The following is a 17,677-nucleotide window of genomic DNA, read 5'->3' as shown; positions in this document are numbered from 1 at the left end:
TGTGGAAATAGGAAATGCTTCTAGAAAAATAACCTACTTTTTTTTTTTTTTAAAGAGAGAGGGTCTTACTCTATGGCCCAGGCTAGAGTACAGTGGTTCAATCACAGGTCACTGCAGCCTAGATCTCCTGGGCTCAAGTGATCCTCCTGCCTCAGCCTCCAAAGTAGCTAGCACCACAGGCACGTCACTATACCTAGCCAACTTTAAAATTTTTTTTTTGTAGAGACAAGGTCTTGCTATGTTGCCCAGTCTGGTCTGGAACTCCTGGCCTCAAGTAATCTTCCCTCCTTGGCCTCCAAAGTGCTGAGATTACAGGCATGAGCCACTGCACCCAGTCTACTTTTTATATTATTACTTCAAAAAGTCTTTTTTGTTTGCTTAGATAATACAGCATTTCTCCTCTCTAGGTCCATGTGCTTTGGTAAACATTTCAATGAAATCTAACACAGCTACAGTTTGATTTCCAGCCAGTCAAGGTGATCTGTGATCAATTATTTTAGTATTAGAACTCATGCATCTTATAGTTCTCCTTTGCATGTATTTTCACAACCTTACTCAGAGGTAGAGCTGCCACCACTAAATTTAGCACCTTCTCCAAGCCTCAGCACTATCAGGGCAGTGAAGATTATAGCTGGATACATTCCTGAGATTTGTCAGCATATATACCCTTCCTAAGTGGGAACCTTGGCATAATTCCACATCTCTATTCCTTAATTCCTGAAGGAATCTGGAAATCCTGGATAATTCAAAATATTGTAGGCCCTTAGTCATCAATGCTTTCTCCTTATCTCCCAACTATTTCAGACTTCATACTGCTGGCTCACTAGCCCATTTACTAGATTCCTTCCGACACTTTCCAAACCTCCTTCATCCTCTATCATGTCACAGAACGCTTCCTCTGGCAACTTTCATAACTGACTTCTGGTTCTCCTGTGAGGAAAATGCTTCTCTTGCAGTCCTCACTCAATGTCAACTAATATCCCCTTTCTTAGTTCCTCTGTAACTTTCTGGGACACTTTTCCAAGCCTAGTAATTAATACTCAGTTAGTTTTCATTTGAATTTTTACAGCATTATAAATATCACTATCAGAGTACTTAGCACATATTTAGCACAACAAAAAAACCAGAAGGCTCATTAAATTAAAATTTTCTATATATTTTTTAAGCTCTTCATTCTTTCCATCAACTCCTCCTGCCAGGTTATCATGGCCACATAAATATGAGACTAGGACAACCTGGATAAGTCTCCTTGCTTAATTTAAGGAAAGGATGTCAGGCCCCTCTACTCTAGGCTTACTGAGGGGTGGTACTTGGCTGAGCTCACCCTGCAGGAAACCATGCCAGAATTCTGGTAAATGTTATGTAAGAGTTACTGGTTGAGAAATCAGTCCAGTGCCACAGGATGCCTCGGAAGCTGGGCAAAGGGCAAAGAGGCCACATCTAACATGTGAAAACCTATTACCAATACCTTGGGGAAAAGAAGGGAATATACCTGGGCAAATGGCCAATCAAACCAAGATGTGGTACTAAGACCCAGCTTCAGACTGAGTAGGTCCTATACGCACTTCTGCTCTCTTTGATTTCTCTTCTCTACTACCTAAGATAATGTGCAAGGATGATGAATGAAATTAAATGCATATAACTAGTATAATCTTTTGGCCTGAAAGGAATTGTGAACACGATGAAGAAAGATTAAGGTAACTGCATATGTCAATAGAAAGTTCTGACATAAGGATTAGCTGTGGAACCACTGCACAGCTCCCTTATGTAATTAAGTGGCACAAGTTAAGCAGTAAATAAGAGCTATAAGAGCTACTTCGTTTGAACTTTACTTTCTCTACTTCTATCTTATTCTATTATCTCGTTAGGAGGTCACAAAAACAGGGGTCTAGATCACCAGGCGCAGTGGCTCACGCCTATAATCCCGGCACTTCAGAAGGCCAAGGCGGGCAGATTGCTTGAGCCCAGGAGTTTGAGACCGGCCTGGGCAACACAGAGAGGCCTCATTCCTATTAAAATTCAAAAAAAATTAGCAGAGAGTGGTGGTGCATGCCTATATTCGTAGCTACTCAGTGGGAGCTTAGGCGGGAGGATTGCTTGAGCCCAGGAGGTCGAGGCTGCAGTGATCCCTGATCATGCCACTGCAATCCGGCCTGGGTGACAGAGCAAGGACCCTGTCTCAAAATAAATAAATGGGGGTCTAGGAGTAAACAATATAACAGTTATTTGTTTAACTGTCTGAATCTCCTATTAGAATTATGAGGAGTAATCCAAAGTCTACCAGCATCACAGCCAACAACAGCCACTCAAAAAAATGTGTTGGAGGTGGCTACTTTGAAACCATTAAGAATAGAGGCCTGCTAAACGGTAATGTGTCTTTCTTGCCTCCCTAGTAACTATTAGCTTTTTCATAGAAATTACTCATCTACTCTTTACCAAGGCAAAAAAATACTGGTTCATCCATATTTGTTAACTAATTATACTACTTTCTGATACTAGAGAACTTGGAAGAAAGGAACGTATTAGAAAAAGAATCTTAATGGCAGAAAAATACCATGCAAAGTTTCTAAATGAATAATTCTAGGCTTCAGATACCACAAATGTCTTTACTATAAATGGAGGCAATTAATATATCTCAGTGATAAAAAGAAAAATGCATCAATGTGGCATTCTACATTCAGTATTACTATATACAATTAAGTATTCTGCTTTTATGATCTTTCAGGAAACTAATACAGGTTTGACTCCAAAGTCTGTTATTTTTCACTAGTAGAAAATAAAATCAGTTACTGCAAACTTGATCCCTAAAAGGATTGAACTTATGAGATCTAGAATCTGATTAGGATAATCCTTTTATTTTCCTTAAATTTTCATAAACTAAAGACATGAGCAACAAAATTACAATTCTAATGGCAATATAGCACAATAAATATATCAGCTATATTACCTTGCAGCCTCATCTTCTAGTTTCTTTTTCTGTATTAGTTCTAATCTTTTTCTTTCTATTTCCTTCAACTTGTCACGTTTGATCTTATAAAGTTGTTCAAGGGCTAACTGCTGTGTGTTGTAGGTTTCTCTCAGTTCCTAAGGAGAAAAAGAAAATAAGTCAATACGTGAATGATTTAAATATGCTTGTCATATGTATTAATGTGGCATTTGCATTAAAAGATAAAACTCCTACAGCAAGTTGAACTAAATTTAAAAGATTTAAAGTTTTAAAAAATATTTAGATAATAAAAAAAACCTTAAGTATTTAAACCATATAGCTCCTGACATAAACACATTAAAATAATCTACTTTTCTATCAATTCATTTCTACGGAACACAGAATCTTTAACAAGCCAATGCTTTGATTTGGTATATCATTTTCAATTTAAAAAAGCAATCCATTAAAAATATGGGGGAATAATTTGCTTGTTATAACATCTGAAGAGAAATTTTGTTCAGTCATGTTTTTGACATATGTAGTTTAACCAAGTTATTTTTATCCAATATGATCTTGAACTAAACACAGAATTATTAAATAATTTAGTTCAAAACTAAAAATGGAAAAAGATGTCTGCCTAAAATCATGACTACCATGAGCCAAAATAATGAAAAGTATTCCAAACAGAAGTTGAAATGAACAACTGCTTATTGAACATCTAGTTGTATGCTAAGTGCTATAAAGCATTCCAAGGGGATCCAATACAAGGCTGACTCCCAAGTCTACAGACTTTGCCTTTAAAGAGTTCACAATCTCAGTGTAGAGGCAAGTGTCAACATGCAGGGCAGAGGTAAATTCCTTAGCAGGAACTTGTGATTATCTGTTCAGCACTTTTTTTTCCTCTTCTTCAACAGCACCCTGCCTTCCTCTGGGAAACTGATCTTTCCACCTTCCTCCCAACATCTTATGTGGTTTTAAAAGGTCTGCCAAACTCAGAGCTCCTCCCATTCCCACCAGGCACAATTGTTTATTCCTGACCTAAACAATCACAGCACCTTACTTCCCTGCTCAGAAACGATTGGTCCAAAGGACATAAGCATAATCCAAGCTGGCCCAGAATATTTTCCTGGGATTCACATATGTTGAAGTGGGGAGAAAGAAACCTTTCTTCAGCTATTAAACTGGGATAAAGTAAACCTGGAGCTGCCTCACAACCAAATAAGACCTGGGGATAGGAATAAAATCAACTCAGAAAAAAGAGAAGTAAAGATTAGAGACTGAGGTGGAGAGAAAGGGTACTATAGAAGCTGAATGTTCAATATCATGGCTCGGAGACCTAGGAACTGCCCCTGTCCAGCAGCCCTTCCGTGGATTCAGTTAGTGGTCCTAGGATGCTTCTAATAATCACTCATTAGCTTAACTATTTTGAACTAGATTTCTTTCATTTGGAATCTACAGAATCCTGAACGAGAGAGTAGAAAAAGAAGGCTGGAGGAAAGAAGTGGGGGCAGGGGGACTTAAGAGTAATCAAAAGAAACTTCATGGCAAAGGTGAGAGCTGGACAATATTTGGGTAGAATGTTTCGGTAAAAAATGTTTTTTGGCATCAACCTATACATAATAACACAACTCCAAACTCCATTTCTTTTCAGAGATAACTATTTTATAAGTGAACCTTTTACTTGATTGAAATAGTAGATTTGATCTAAGTACAGCATGCTGTCCAGAGACTATGTCCAACATGTCTGAGCAAAACATTTACAGCTTAAGCCAATAATAATGCATACTGCTTTTATAGCGAATTTTCCACAGCTCTCAGCTTCTAGGGTTTTATTTGTTGTACCTTTCTCCAAATTCTATTGAAAAGCAGAATATAGTGGTTACAATACATAGAGAAGCAAGGTGGTTTAGTCATGAGGAGGATGAGTCTGGAATAAGACTAATAAGGCTTGACTCAGGCTCTGTATACTAGCTGTATAACCTTAGGAAAGTTATAGTTTCCTCATCAGTAAAATGAGGTTAATTATAGTGCAAGGGTGTCCAATCTTTTAGCTTCCCTGGGCCACATGGAAAGAGGAAAAACTGTCTTGTGCCACATGTAAAATACACTAACGATAGCTGATGAGCTAAAAATAAATACATAAATAAATAAAATTGCAAAAAAAAATCTCATAATGTTTTAAGAAAGTTTACAAATTTGTGTAGGGCTGCATTCAAAGCCGTCCTGGGCCGCATGTGGCCTGTGGACCACGGGTTGGGGAAGCTTGTTATGATACATGCCTCACAGAGTTGTTGTGAGGATAAAATGAGTTAATACATATAAAGTGCTTATTATAGTGCAGAGCACATAGGTTCTCAATAAATATTAGCTATTATTATTGGATGAAGTCAAAAATGAGGAGAGTACTAAGTTTAAAAGGAGAGTAAAAGGGAGCCAAATTAATGTCTGATCTCAACAAGGCTGCAGGCTTAGCCCTCCAACTTGTCCTTTAAAATACAGCTCTAAGTATTCCCTTACTAACCCTATTCCCTCCAGTGTCAGAGTTAATGAGCTTCCTTGTGCCACTCTGTATATTCCTCTATCACAGTGTCTTCCAACTATATGATTGCCTCCTCCACTGAAGTGAGTTTCTTGACAACAAGACTGTCTTTCATCAAGCTGTCTCCAGCCAACAGTCTAGTACAATATGGATATTTAATAAATATTTATTGGACAAATGAAAAATGCATAAACTATAGTCTATGCAAATTAGTAAGATTTGAAGAGCACCACAAAGCTTGCCAAGTATTTCCTCTATTTGACTATGGTGATGTAAAAATTCCTATCCTTAGACCTATTCCTCTGGGTTAGGTCACTACTTCCAGGAGGTCCTTGTTACACATAATAGTTAAGCAAGAAAAAAATAAACCAATCAGAATTCATTAAGAGTTGTTCTCAATCTTTTTTTTTTTTTTTGAGACGGAGTCTTGCTCTGTTGCCCAGGCTGGTGTGCAGTGGCGCGATCTCAGCTCACTGCAACCTCCACCTCCCGGGTTCAAGCAATTCTCCTGCCTCAGCCTCCCGGGTAGCTGGGATTACAGGCTCATGCCACCACACCCGGCTAATTTTTGCATTTTTAGTAGAAACGGGGTTTTACCATGTTGGCCAGGCTGGTCGTGAATTGCTGAGCTCAGGCAATCCACCTGCCTCGGCCTTCCAAAGGGCTGGGATTACAGGCGTGAGCCACTGCGCCCAGCCAAGTTGTTCTCAATCTTAATAGAATGACAGATTATCTCTTTTACGTTAAGGAACTTCTATTACTAGTTTGCTAGTAAGTTTTACTTTTAAAATCATGAATGGATACTAAGTTTTATCAAAAACCTTTCCTGTATCTAAGAGATGAGCATAATCTTTTTCTCCTTTAGTCTGTTTATATAGTAAATTACATTAAACTTTTCTGTACGTTAAATCATCTTTGTATGGTTGAGGTAAATCCAACTTGGTCAAGGCGGGTTATGCCACCTGGAGGGGTATTACTAATGTAGGTTACTCCAGATCCTTGGAAGCATAGGGTTAAGACCTAACTCCTTGAAGGAAACCACGATTCTACCATTAACAGATTCTACTTTCCCTCTACGGACAAGCATTTCCCCAATCATTATCTCAAGTCAACACTGGTTGACTTTCCAAAATACTAAAGATATTTTGGAGATTCTGACCACCCCTTTCTTAAGAAGAGTGGGGGAAAATAATTTTGTTTTTTCAAAAATAACAAAAATATTTGCATATTTGTATATAAGAGTTTTACAAAGCATTTCCATCTATATGTGATCTCATTTAATCATAAGACTTTGCAAAGAAGACAGGCAGATAATGTCAGCATGTTTTGTAAAGGAAGAAAGCAAAATTTGGAGGGTAAATGACAGATCATTACACAACTGGCAAGTGGCATGGATAAGACTAGAGTTCACTTTTTTAGATTCCTAGGCCAGTACAGTTTTCATTGCACTTCACTGCTAAAGATGTGTGAATTTTCTTTTTTAACTTCTTTATTTTTATTTTTATTTTTTTTTGAGACAGAGTCTCGCTCGGTTGCCCAGGCTGGAGTGCAGTGGCACAATCTCACCTCACTGCAACCTCCGCCTCCCAGGTTCAAGTGATTCACCTGCCTCAGCCTCCCAAGTAGCTGGGACTATAGGCGCCTGCCACCATGCCCAGCTAATTTTTTGTATTTTTAGTAGAGATGAGGTTTCACTATGTTGGCCAGGCTGGTCTCGAACTCCTGATCTCATGATCCACCCGCCTCAGCCTCCCAAAGTGCTGGGATTACAGGCATAAGCCACAGCACCTGGCCAGATGTGTGAATTTTCTTAATGGTATAATGGCCTGTCAAATGTCTCACTTTTGAATCCACTGGCTTTTTTATTTGTCTTAGTATAACTTGACCAAAAGAGTAAAAATTATTGATTCTGTACATGCATATTGCAGGTTCCAGTAAAACATAACATTCTAAGATAAATAATTTTTTTTTTTTTTTTTTTTTTTTTTTTTGTATTTTTAGTAGAGACAGGGTTTCACCGTGGTCTCGATCTCCTGACCTCGTGATTCACCCGCCTCGGCCTCCCAAAGTGCTGGGATTACAAGCGTGAGCCACCGCGCCCGGCCTGATAAATAATTTAAAGTATTTTACTTCTGTTGTCACTACAAGTAGCCTAAAGGAGTGATTAACCCAGGTGCTCTACTATCACAAAGGATCACAGCATTAGAACTAAGTGCCTGTCCTCCTCCAGCACTATCAGGACCAGTTCCATCTCATCTACTGATAAGACATAGCCTTTCTTCTCATTCCTTATCACCTGAATTCTTATCTCTACAGTGCTGTTTATCCCTTAATCTGACCCAATCCCCTACTCATTCTCTCCTCAAACCTCTCCACTCTCCTGGAACTTCTCTATGTGATCAGGAAACTATCATATAGCTACCAATCTTCTCTGAACGAAAATTCTCTTACCTCTTCACTTTCTTGGCTGATCCCTCGGGATACTACTTTTCCGCTAGTCCTCTCTCAGTTTATTATCATACACTCCACTTACATCAGGGTCAGAGGATAACTACGGTATTTTCTTTGCTCTTCATTGCCACTTTCAGATGGTTATTTCCCCCTCACTCTTACCAACTCCATGCTTTTCTGGGGCTCCTACCATCCAGCAATACCATTCTCTCCTTCCTTTTTATTGTCATCTATTAGTCACCTGGTCATTCACTCACCTCACTACTCTCTAAGTCTTTGACATCCACATAAATGATGCAATCCAAACCTCAACTCTCAGGCTGATCTCTTCATCAATGACCTTTTTAACTCTACTTAATCCATCATTCCCATTACTACACCCTGAGTCTTACTATAATCAGAAACAGAACTACCATTGATCAAATATCCCATTCTTCAAACGTAAGTTCTTACCCTTTGAACTTTTCTTATACCTGGTACATCTATATCAGTAGGTTTGTTTGTTTTTTCTGAGATAGAGTTTTGCTCTTGTTGCCCTGGTTGGAGTGCAGTGGCATGATCTTGCCTCACTGCAACCTCCACCTCCCAGATTCAAGCAATTCTCCTGCCTCAGCCTCCCGAGTAGCTGGGATTAAAGGCGTGTGCCACCACACCCAGCTAATTTTTTGTATTTTTAGTAGAGACGGGGTTTCATCATGTTGGCCAGGCTGGTCTGGAACTACTGACCTTAGGTGATCAACCCGCCTCAGCCTCTCAAAGTGCAGGGATTATAGGCGTGAGCCACCATGCCCAGCCATCAATAGGTTTTCAACCTCACTGAGACCATTCTGTTGACTCCCATCATTCTCTTTCTTTATTAACACCCCTTCCTCTCTTCACATCCTTCATGTCTAGTTCATGTTTCAGAGCTCATCTTGATCATAATGCTTTTGTCAAGATCTGTAACTCTTTTGTCCCTCTCTCTTTGTGCATGTCTATTAAAATCTCAAACCTGTATGAACCATGAACCTATTTCATCAGCTTTCTCTGTGCTTATACCTAAACAGCTGAACATCGTGAGGAAAAATCACACAATTAGGCATACTTTTTTCAATTTAAATACATCACCTCCAACTTCAATAAGACATTCAACATTGCTCAGCACACTTAGGTTTTCCTCTACTAAGCTTGCATATCTGCACTGAGATGTCTATTTCATGCCTATTTCTCTCCTGAAACTTCCTAATCTTCCATCCATTCTCCTCACTACCAGCTATAAACCTTGCCTCATTAGGCCATCAGACTGCAGCTCTCTCATCTTTCCATCTCAAAAAATCAATAGAACTTCCTACATCTCCACCCCTCTTCTTCTGGCCTAGGCTGAGTTATATCATGTCCTCCTCTACCCAGGAAGATTCTTTCTAATGGTCCAACTTACCTCTGATTTTAAGTCTTGAAGCTGTCGATAGGGGAGTGGGCCAGGGAAGTACTGGGTAGAGAAAGGCGGGTCCCTGGCTAGGGCTTCACCCTCAGGCCTATGCCCATGAACCTAGGTGAGGACAGGCACTCCTGCCTTCGCACCCAAATGTTGCATCTTCCAAGACCACCCTGGCCTGCCACGCCACCATCCTGTGCCTATAAAAACCCGGGATCCTAAAAAGGCAGAGACATAAGTGGCCGGACGTCGTGAGGAACACATCGGCAGAAGATGACACAAGCAGCTGGTCATCAAGAGCACGCCGGTGGAAGAGCATGTCAACAGGCACCAGCAGGCCAGCAGGCCATTGACCAGAGGAACAACGCAGAGTTTGGCCAGAGCAGTGAGAAGTCAGGTTGTGGCCCGACTCCAGGGTAAAACCATCTCCCTTCTGGCTCCCCCATCTGCTGAGAGCTACTTCTACTCAATAAAACCTTGCATTCATTCTCCAAGCCCACGTGTGATCCAATTCTTCCAGTACACGAAGGCAAGAAACCCTGGGATACAGAAATCCCTCTGTTCTGTCCTTGTGATAAGGAAAGGGGTCTAACTGAGCTGGGTAACACAAACCGCCTATAGACGGTAAACTAAAAGAGCACTCTGTAACATACCCCACTGGGGCTTCAGCTGTACACATTCACCCCTAGACACTGCTGTGGGGTCAGAGCCCCACAGCCTGCCCATCTGTATGCTCCCCTAGAGGTTTGAGCAGGGGGGCACTGAAGAAGTGAGCCACACTCCCATCACTTGCTCTTGGAGGGGGACAAGGGAACATTTCCCGTTTCACTGTCAACTTCCTACTCTCTACCAACAAATTTAACTGCATTCATATCCATCTTCTCCCCGTATGTTACACTGAAAGTATTCTTTTTATCTAATCCTTTAATCTGTGCTCTCCATTCCATCTTAATCTGCTTCTTCAGGGACTTTGCTCCATCAATCTTTCTCTCTTTCCCCCTGCCTCCTTTCTTTTCTCTTTACTATTTCCTTCAAGTCTTTCTTAAACCAAAAAAAAAAAAAAAAAAAAAATTTCCTTTGACCCCCATGCTTTTTTCTTTTCATTCTAAGAGTTGTTGCTACTCACTTAACCCTTCCTCAACTCTTACTCATTCCTGATCCACTGCAATCCAGTTTCTGCTTATCACTCAAGTGAAATGGCACTTTTAGCAAGGTCTTCAAAAGTTTCCTTTTTGACAAATTCAATGGATATTTTTCTTTTTCTTTTTCTTTTTTTTTTTGAGACGGAGTTTTGCTCTTGTTGACCAAGCTGGAGTGCGATGGTGCGACCTCCGCTCACTGCAACCTCCACCTCCCGGGTTCAAGCGATTCTCCCGTCTCAGCTTCCTGAGTAGCTGAGATTACAGGCATCCGCCACTATGCCCGGATAATTTTTTGTATTTTTAGTAGAGACGGGGTTTCACCATGTTGGCCACACTGGTCTCGAACTCCTGACCTCAGGTGATCCACCCGCCTTGGCCTCCCAAACTGCTGGGATTACAGGCGTGAGCCACCGCGCCTGGCCAATATTTTTTAGTATTATGTTAACTAATAACTCTGTTTCATTTTCTAGTAACTACAGAAGACCTCTTTTCTTGCTTTCTGTGACAACACAGTCTCCTGACTGCTCTGACAGTATAGATTTCCTATCTATCTCTTTAGTTTCCTAAATTGCTCTGATGAAAGTATCAATAAGCAGTGTAAGTCTGGAAGGCAGGAAGCAGAAGGAACAAAGTAAAACAAGGGACAAGAATAACTGCTGGCCTGTGGAGAATCAAATGCTAACTGAAAGAATCAGACTCTGTGAGGGAGAACAGTCCACAAATCATCATTAAACTTCACTTTACAGATGAAGAAACTTAGTTTAGTTTCTATGCAATCCGTAGCAAAAGTTGTAAAAACCATATAATCTGGCCATTCATGCCATAACCATAAAGGCTAAAATATGGGTCCCCTGCTGCTACCATCTTTCCAATTTGCCCTACTTTGCTCAGGTAACAAATGAACTCTACTTATCATGTTTCTGTCTTCACTGTGGAATATATATGCATATAGGCACCTGCCCTATTGCCATCCATTTTAGTACTGAGTAAAATGTGTAGTCAAAATCTACTAGAGTCAGCCAGCAGTAAACATAAAGCACACTTCTTTAAGCTCTATTAAAATATTTTTAATACTCTACGTTATACATGGCAAAGAGAAATAGTTATTTATATAATTTAAACTTTTTATCTGATGTGCAAGCATGTCTAAATATGAGCCTGGTAACTAGACCTGACTAAAGTTGCCCCTGCATTATTGGTTCTTTAAAATTGTCCTTAAAACAGTATTAGGAAGCAGCTTGGTGCATATATGACATAAACTTGCCCTAGATTTCATAAAGTATTAAGTTTTATTTTAAACACTGATTTTCGGTGATATGGGTAAGTGATTTAATCTCACATTTTCCTTTGAATTGAGTTAGTAATCATCTTTATCAGCTAACCCACTCACAGGGATGTTGTAAAGGAACCAGGTTATATTTCTAAGTGTCCTGGGCTTCTTTTGAGAAAGGTTACTGTGACAGGCAACCTTACTGACTTCTGGCATTAGACTCAAACAGGCAGTCAGATAGCAGAAGGATATTCAAGCAAGCAGGAAGAAAAAGGCTTATATTGTATATGTTATTTCAAACAAAGATACTCAGATAAAGGCAAAGAATAGTCTAGTTTTAAAAAAATAAAACAGTAAAGTAACTCAAAGAAAAGAAGCTAGATATTAGAAAATAACCTTAAGTAAGAGGAAGAGGTTGTTGAGACAGCTTAGCAGAGACAAAAGGCACTGAAGAACAGAGTCATCCATATTCCCACACTGTAAGATAAGGCAGATAAAAAGCCAATTAAACTATGTACAGATTTTTTTTTTTTTTTTTTTTTTTTTGAGATGGAGTCTCACTCTGTCGCCAGGCTGGAGTGCAGTGGCACGATCTCAGCTCACTGCAACCTCCACCTCCTGGGTTCAAGCGATTCTCCTGCCTCAGCCTCCCAAGTAGCTGGGACTACAAGTGCATGCCACCACGCCCAGCTAATTTTTGTATTTTTAGTAGAGACGGGGTTTCACCACGTTGGCCAGGCTGGTCTCGATCTCTTGACCTCGTGATCTGCCCACCTCGGCCTCCCAAAGTGCTGGGATTACAGGCATGAGCCACCATGCCCAGTTATGTAGATTTTTTGAAGAAATAATATAGGGAAGATAAGTTGGCTGGCTTGTCTAACCAGCAATGACGAATGATTTGGTTTTCTATAAAATTTTTTTCTACTGAATATATGCTTGTGTAAAGTGTATTATTAACATTGTTCACCTCAAATTCCCTTTCCTTACCTGAAGGCCACCATGTCGTCCTTTCTTTAGCATGCTGTTTACTCTATATTTGGTGTTAATGTTATTCTAAATAAGTCAGCATGATAAAAGCCATATGAAGAGAGAGATTTCTTATACAAAAGCTTTAGAAAAGCTTTATTTCTTACAGAGAATACCTTATGCTCTGGAAACTTTATATTGTTAGCAAAGGAATAACTGAGACTATTCCCAAATTTACATTCTATGCCATGAGTCTGGTTTTTAGTTTCTTTCATAGGTATGGCTTCAGTGTACAATGAATACTGTGGTGAATGATATGCAGACAGTCTATGTTTTGGACATCTGCTCTGCCACTGCGGCAAACAATGAATCATTAACTTGCTTTTCATGCAAAGTTTATAGTGCCAGATTCTGTTCTAGATTTCACTGATTATTGCATTATTTAACAAAGGTTAATTAAATTACACTTACCAAGGAAAAAAATAAAAACTGTGTTAAAAGAGCCTCTGCCACCTAAACTATTTCAAATTTTCCATATTTCCCATTTTTGAAAATTGCCTAGGATAACATTGGCTGAGATCAGTTCTGTAATACTGACAAAGGCAATTGTTCTGGAAATGTATAGATGCCAAGACAAACAGCACATAGTCATCAAAAACTGGAAACTGATAAAGTATATGTTTAGTTATATGACACTATGTCATATAACTAGAACATTAAAAACAATCTTGAAATTCTTGTGTGGTTGAAATTATAAAATAAATTATGAAAATGTAATACATATAATAGCTTTAGCTATTTATTCTATTAAATCAAAATAATGAAGGTAAGAAGGCAGTTACCTAAAAATAAATAGTATCAAAAATAAATACCTTTAGTTGATTGTTAAAAGAATCCATTTCTGATAGCTTAGATGCAGTTTCTTTTTCAAGAGCATCTAACTGTTCTTTAAGTCTTTGGCATAATTCTTCCTTTTCTAATGATTTTTTATGAAGTAAACTGACCCCTGAATCTGAAAAACAAACATCAGACAGTTTACATTTTGCAGAAGTTCGTATGTCATTACCAGCATGCCATTTACTGTTTGGTCACATTGACGTAACTAGACCAATACGAAGGATGTATACACATAACGTAGACCAGTACAAGTGAAAACACTCAGTTGTTATTTCCACTTCCCAGATTATATGCTGGAAAGAGCATCAGAGGAAATGGTTATAAGCCTTGGTTCTGCATTCAAAAGGACTAGGACCTGAAGTGAAATTCTACTTTAGGAAAGATGCTTCACCAATCGAATCCTCAGGCTTTTCATCTATACAATGAGCATAATGCTACATTAAATGAGGTGATGGATATAAAGCCATTGTATACTCTGGTCCACAGTTAATTCTCAATTAATAGAAATTATAGTTACAGTAGCTTTCCATTTATTCTTAGTGCTCCCAAGAACAGGGAAATATTCACAGCAAAGATTCAATAAGTATTACTAACTGGATTATTTAGTAACATTATTTTAGGAGGTAAGAACAGAAGGTTTCATTTTATATTATCTTTTTTTACATATTCATGCAGTGATGAAGAAACCAGATGGAAACATATAATGCGGAATACATTACAATAAATTAAAATAGCAATATTATCTGTTTAAATGTCTATTTTTAACTATCATATTTTTAAAGTATAGAAGTACAAAATTTAAATGAAATGAAACATACAGAGTAAAAAATTAAAAGGCCTCAATTTCAACTGCAAGTTCATCCCCCTTTTAGGCATTTACATTTAGATGTGTAGATACTCAACTTTTATTTCCATGGGTTTTAATCGAATCATATTGTCTACATTGCTGCACAACTTGTTTTGAATTAGTAAGGTATCTTATCAATCAGGACAAACAGATCTAGTTCATTCTTTTAAATTGCTCCATAGTAGTCTACATTATGGCTACTGCATAATTTATATTACTACCTTTCTGACTGGTATGGATAGATGTTGGTCTGTACCCACTGATCAACATCTACCCATTTCCCCCTCCCTCTAACCCCTGGTAACCACTCTTCTATTCTCAGTTTCTGTATAGGAGTTCAACTTTTTTTAGATTTTATATGAAAGTGAGGTCATGAAGTATTTGTCTTTCTGTAACTGACTTACTGCATTTAGCATAAGGGAGTGCAAATATCTCTTTGACACAGTAATTTTGTTTCCTTTGAATATATATTCAGAAGTGAGATTGCTGGATCATACAAGAGTTCTAGCTTATTTTTTTAGAAAACTTCATACTATTTTCCATAACAGCTATACCAATTTACATTCCAACAGTGTACATGGATTCCCTTGTCCCCACATGCTCACTACCACTCGTTATCTCCGATCTTTTTGATAACAGCCATCCTACCAGGTGTGAGATGATATTATATTTCAATGTGGTTTAGATTTGCATTTCCCTGATGATTAATAATGTTGAGTACCTTTTTAAATACCTCTTTATCAGTTTTAGGTCTTCTTTGGAGAAATGTCCACTCAGGTCTTTTGCCCATTTTGAAATTGGGTTGTTTTTTGGTATTGAGCTATATATATTCCTTGTATTTTGGATATAAACCACTTATGAGATACATAGCTCACAAGTATTTTCTCCCATTCCATAGACTGCCTTTTCATCTTGTTGTTTCCCTTACTGTGCAGAAGCTTTTTAATTTGATGAAGTCCCACTTGTTTATTTTTGTTTCCTGAACTTTTGGTATAATATCCAAAAAATCATTGCCAAGGCCAATGTCAAAGAGCTTTTGCCAATGTTTTCTTCTAGGAGTTTTACGGTTTCTTGTCTTATGTTTAATCCATTCTGAGCTGATTTTTGAGTCTGGTATAAGGGTCCAATTTCATTCTTTTGCAGGTGGATATCCAGTTTTCCCAATACTATTTATCGAAGAGGCCATCCTTTTCCCATTGTGTCTTCTTGATACCCTTGTCAAAAATTAGTTGACCATATATACTTGGGTTTATTTTTGGACTATTTTTTTTTTTTTTTTTTTTTTGAGACGGAGTCTTTCTCTGTCCCCCAGGCTGGAGTGCGGTGGCGCGATCTCGGCTCACCGCAACCTCCACCTCCTGGGTTCACGCCATTCTCCTGCCTCAGCCTCCCGAGTAGCTGGGACCACAGGCGCCCGCCAGCACGCCCGGCTAATTTTTTTGTATTTTTTTAGTAGAGACGGGGTTTCACCGTGTTAGCCAGGATGGTCTCGATCTCCTGACCTCGTGATCCACCCGCCTCGGCCTCCCAAAGTGCTGGGATTACAGGCTTGAGCCACCGCGCCCGGCCTATTTTTGGACTATTCTATTTCATAAGTCTGTATGTCTTGTAATTGACAAAAAATTATACATATATTGTATGCACGTTGTTTTGAAATATGTATACATTGTAAAATGGCTAAGTTGGGCTGATTAACATATGCATAATTAAGCTAATTAAAATAATGCATATGTTAATTAGCTGGGCTCTATTCTTTTCTGTAAATCTATGTCTTTCGTAATCAACAAATAAAAACTTGTATATATAGTATGCATGTTGTTTTGAAATATGTATACATTGTAAAATGGCTAAATTGAGTTAATTAACATGTGCGTTACCTCACATACTTACCACTTTTGTGGTGAGAACACTTAAAATCTATTCTCTTAGCAACTTTCAAGAATACAATGCACTGTTATTAACTATAATAACCAGGTTGTACAATAGATTTCTTGAACTTACTCCTCCTATCTAACTGAAACGTTGATTTCCTTTGAGCAAACTCTCAGTGATCCCATTTTCTCCCACCAGCCCTGGTAGCCACCATTCTATTCTCTACTTTTATGGCTATATACACTCTACAAATAAATGAAATCATACTCTACTTGTCTTTCTGTGCCTGGCTTACTTCACTTAATGTAACATCTTGCAAGTTCATCCATGTTGTCCCTATGTCTGTTTTTATGCCAGTACCACACTGTTCTGATTACTACAGCTTCATAATATTTGCAAACAGGCAGTGTGATGCTTCCAACTTTGTTTTTCTTTCTCAAGATTGCTTTGCCTATTTGAAGTCTTCTGTGATTCCATATACATTTTAAAATCGCTTTTTCTATTCCTTTGAAAATGCTATTTGAATTTTGATAGAGATTGTGTTGAATCTGTATATTGCTTTGGGTAGTACAGATAATTTTTAAAATATTAATTCTTCCAATATGTGAACATGAAGTATCTTTCCATTTATTTACGTCTTTTTCAATTTCTCCCATCAACTATAGTTTTCAGTTACAGATCTTTCCCCTCCTTGGTCAAATTTATTCCTAAGTATTTAATTATTTTTGATGCTGTCATGAGTAATATTGTTTACTTGATCTCTTTTTTGAATAGTTATTTGTGTAAAAAATGCAACTGATTTTTGTATGCTGATTTTGTGTCCTACAACTTTACTCAATTCATGTATTAGTTCTAAGTTTTATTGAAGTCTTTAGGGTTTTCAACATATAGGATCATGTCATCCGCAGACAGGGATAATTTTACTACTACTTTTACAATTTGAATGTATTTTATTCCTTTTTCTTGTCTAAGTAGTCTTGCTAGTACTTCCAGCATTATGTTGAACAGAAGTAGTGAAAGTTCGTATCCCTACCTCATACCAGATCTTAGATCAAGCTTATCCAACCTGTAGGCCATGGGCCGCATGCGGCCCAGGATGGCTTTCAATGTGGCCCAACACAAATTCATAAACCTTCTTAAAACATTATGAGATCTTTTTAGCACTCATTAGCTATCATCGGTGTTAGTGGATTTTATGTGTGGCCCAAGACAACTCTTCTTCCAATGTGACCCAGGTAAGCCATAAGATTAGACACCCCTATCTTAGATGAAAAGTCTTCAGTTTCCCCCCATTATGATAGCTGTGAGCTTTTCATAAATGGCCTTTATTATGTTGAAGAAAATTCCTTCTAT

At 38.4% G+C, this 17,677-nt stretch overlaps 1 protein-coding gene and 1 non-coding gene across 16 annotated transcripts in view; both read right to left on the bottom strand.

Moving 5' to 3' along the window:
* Positions 1-17,677, bottom strand: part of ITSN2 (intersectin 2) — a 158,579-nt gene that overhangs the window by 71,825 nt on the left and 69,077 nt on the right. For 10 of the 15 annotated variants that reach the window (XM_063623891.1, XM_063623890.1, XM_055253703.2 and 7 more), the window contains 2 exons: positions 13,581-13,720; positions 2,948-3,084 (listed from right to left, as the gene is read on the bottom strand). In XM_063623891.1, coding sequence (XP_063479961.1) covers positions 2,948-3,084; positions 13,581-13,720 — 277 coding nt within the window. Of the gene's footprint in view, positions 1-2,947; positions 3,085-12,138; positions 12,220-13,580; positions 13,721-17,677 lie in introns of all 15 variants that reach the window. The other 5 variants (XM_063623889.1, XM_055253700.2, XM_055253701.2 and 2 more) reach the window with 1 other exon arrangement.
* Positions 1,216-1,343, bottom strand: LOC129468725 (small Cajal body-specific RNA 21). The gene has a single exon (XR_008652803.1). It is a non-coding gene; the product is annotated as a small Cajal body-specific RNA 21 (non-coding RNA).

This window comes from Symphalangus syndactylus, chromosome 18 (assembly GCF_028878055.3).
Source record: "Symphalangus syndactylus isolate Jambi chromosome 18, NHGRI_mSymSyn1-v2.1_pri, whole genome shotgun sequence".
In the NCBI taxonomy this organism is placed as follows: domain Eukaryota; kingdom Metazoa; phylum Chordata; class Mammalia; order Primates; family Hylobatidae; genus Symphalangus; species Symphalangus syndactylus.
The sequence above is the reverse complement of the archived record's forward strand: the minus strand, read 5'-3'. Positions and strand labels throughout refer to the sequence as shown.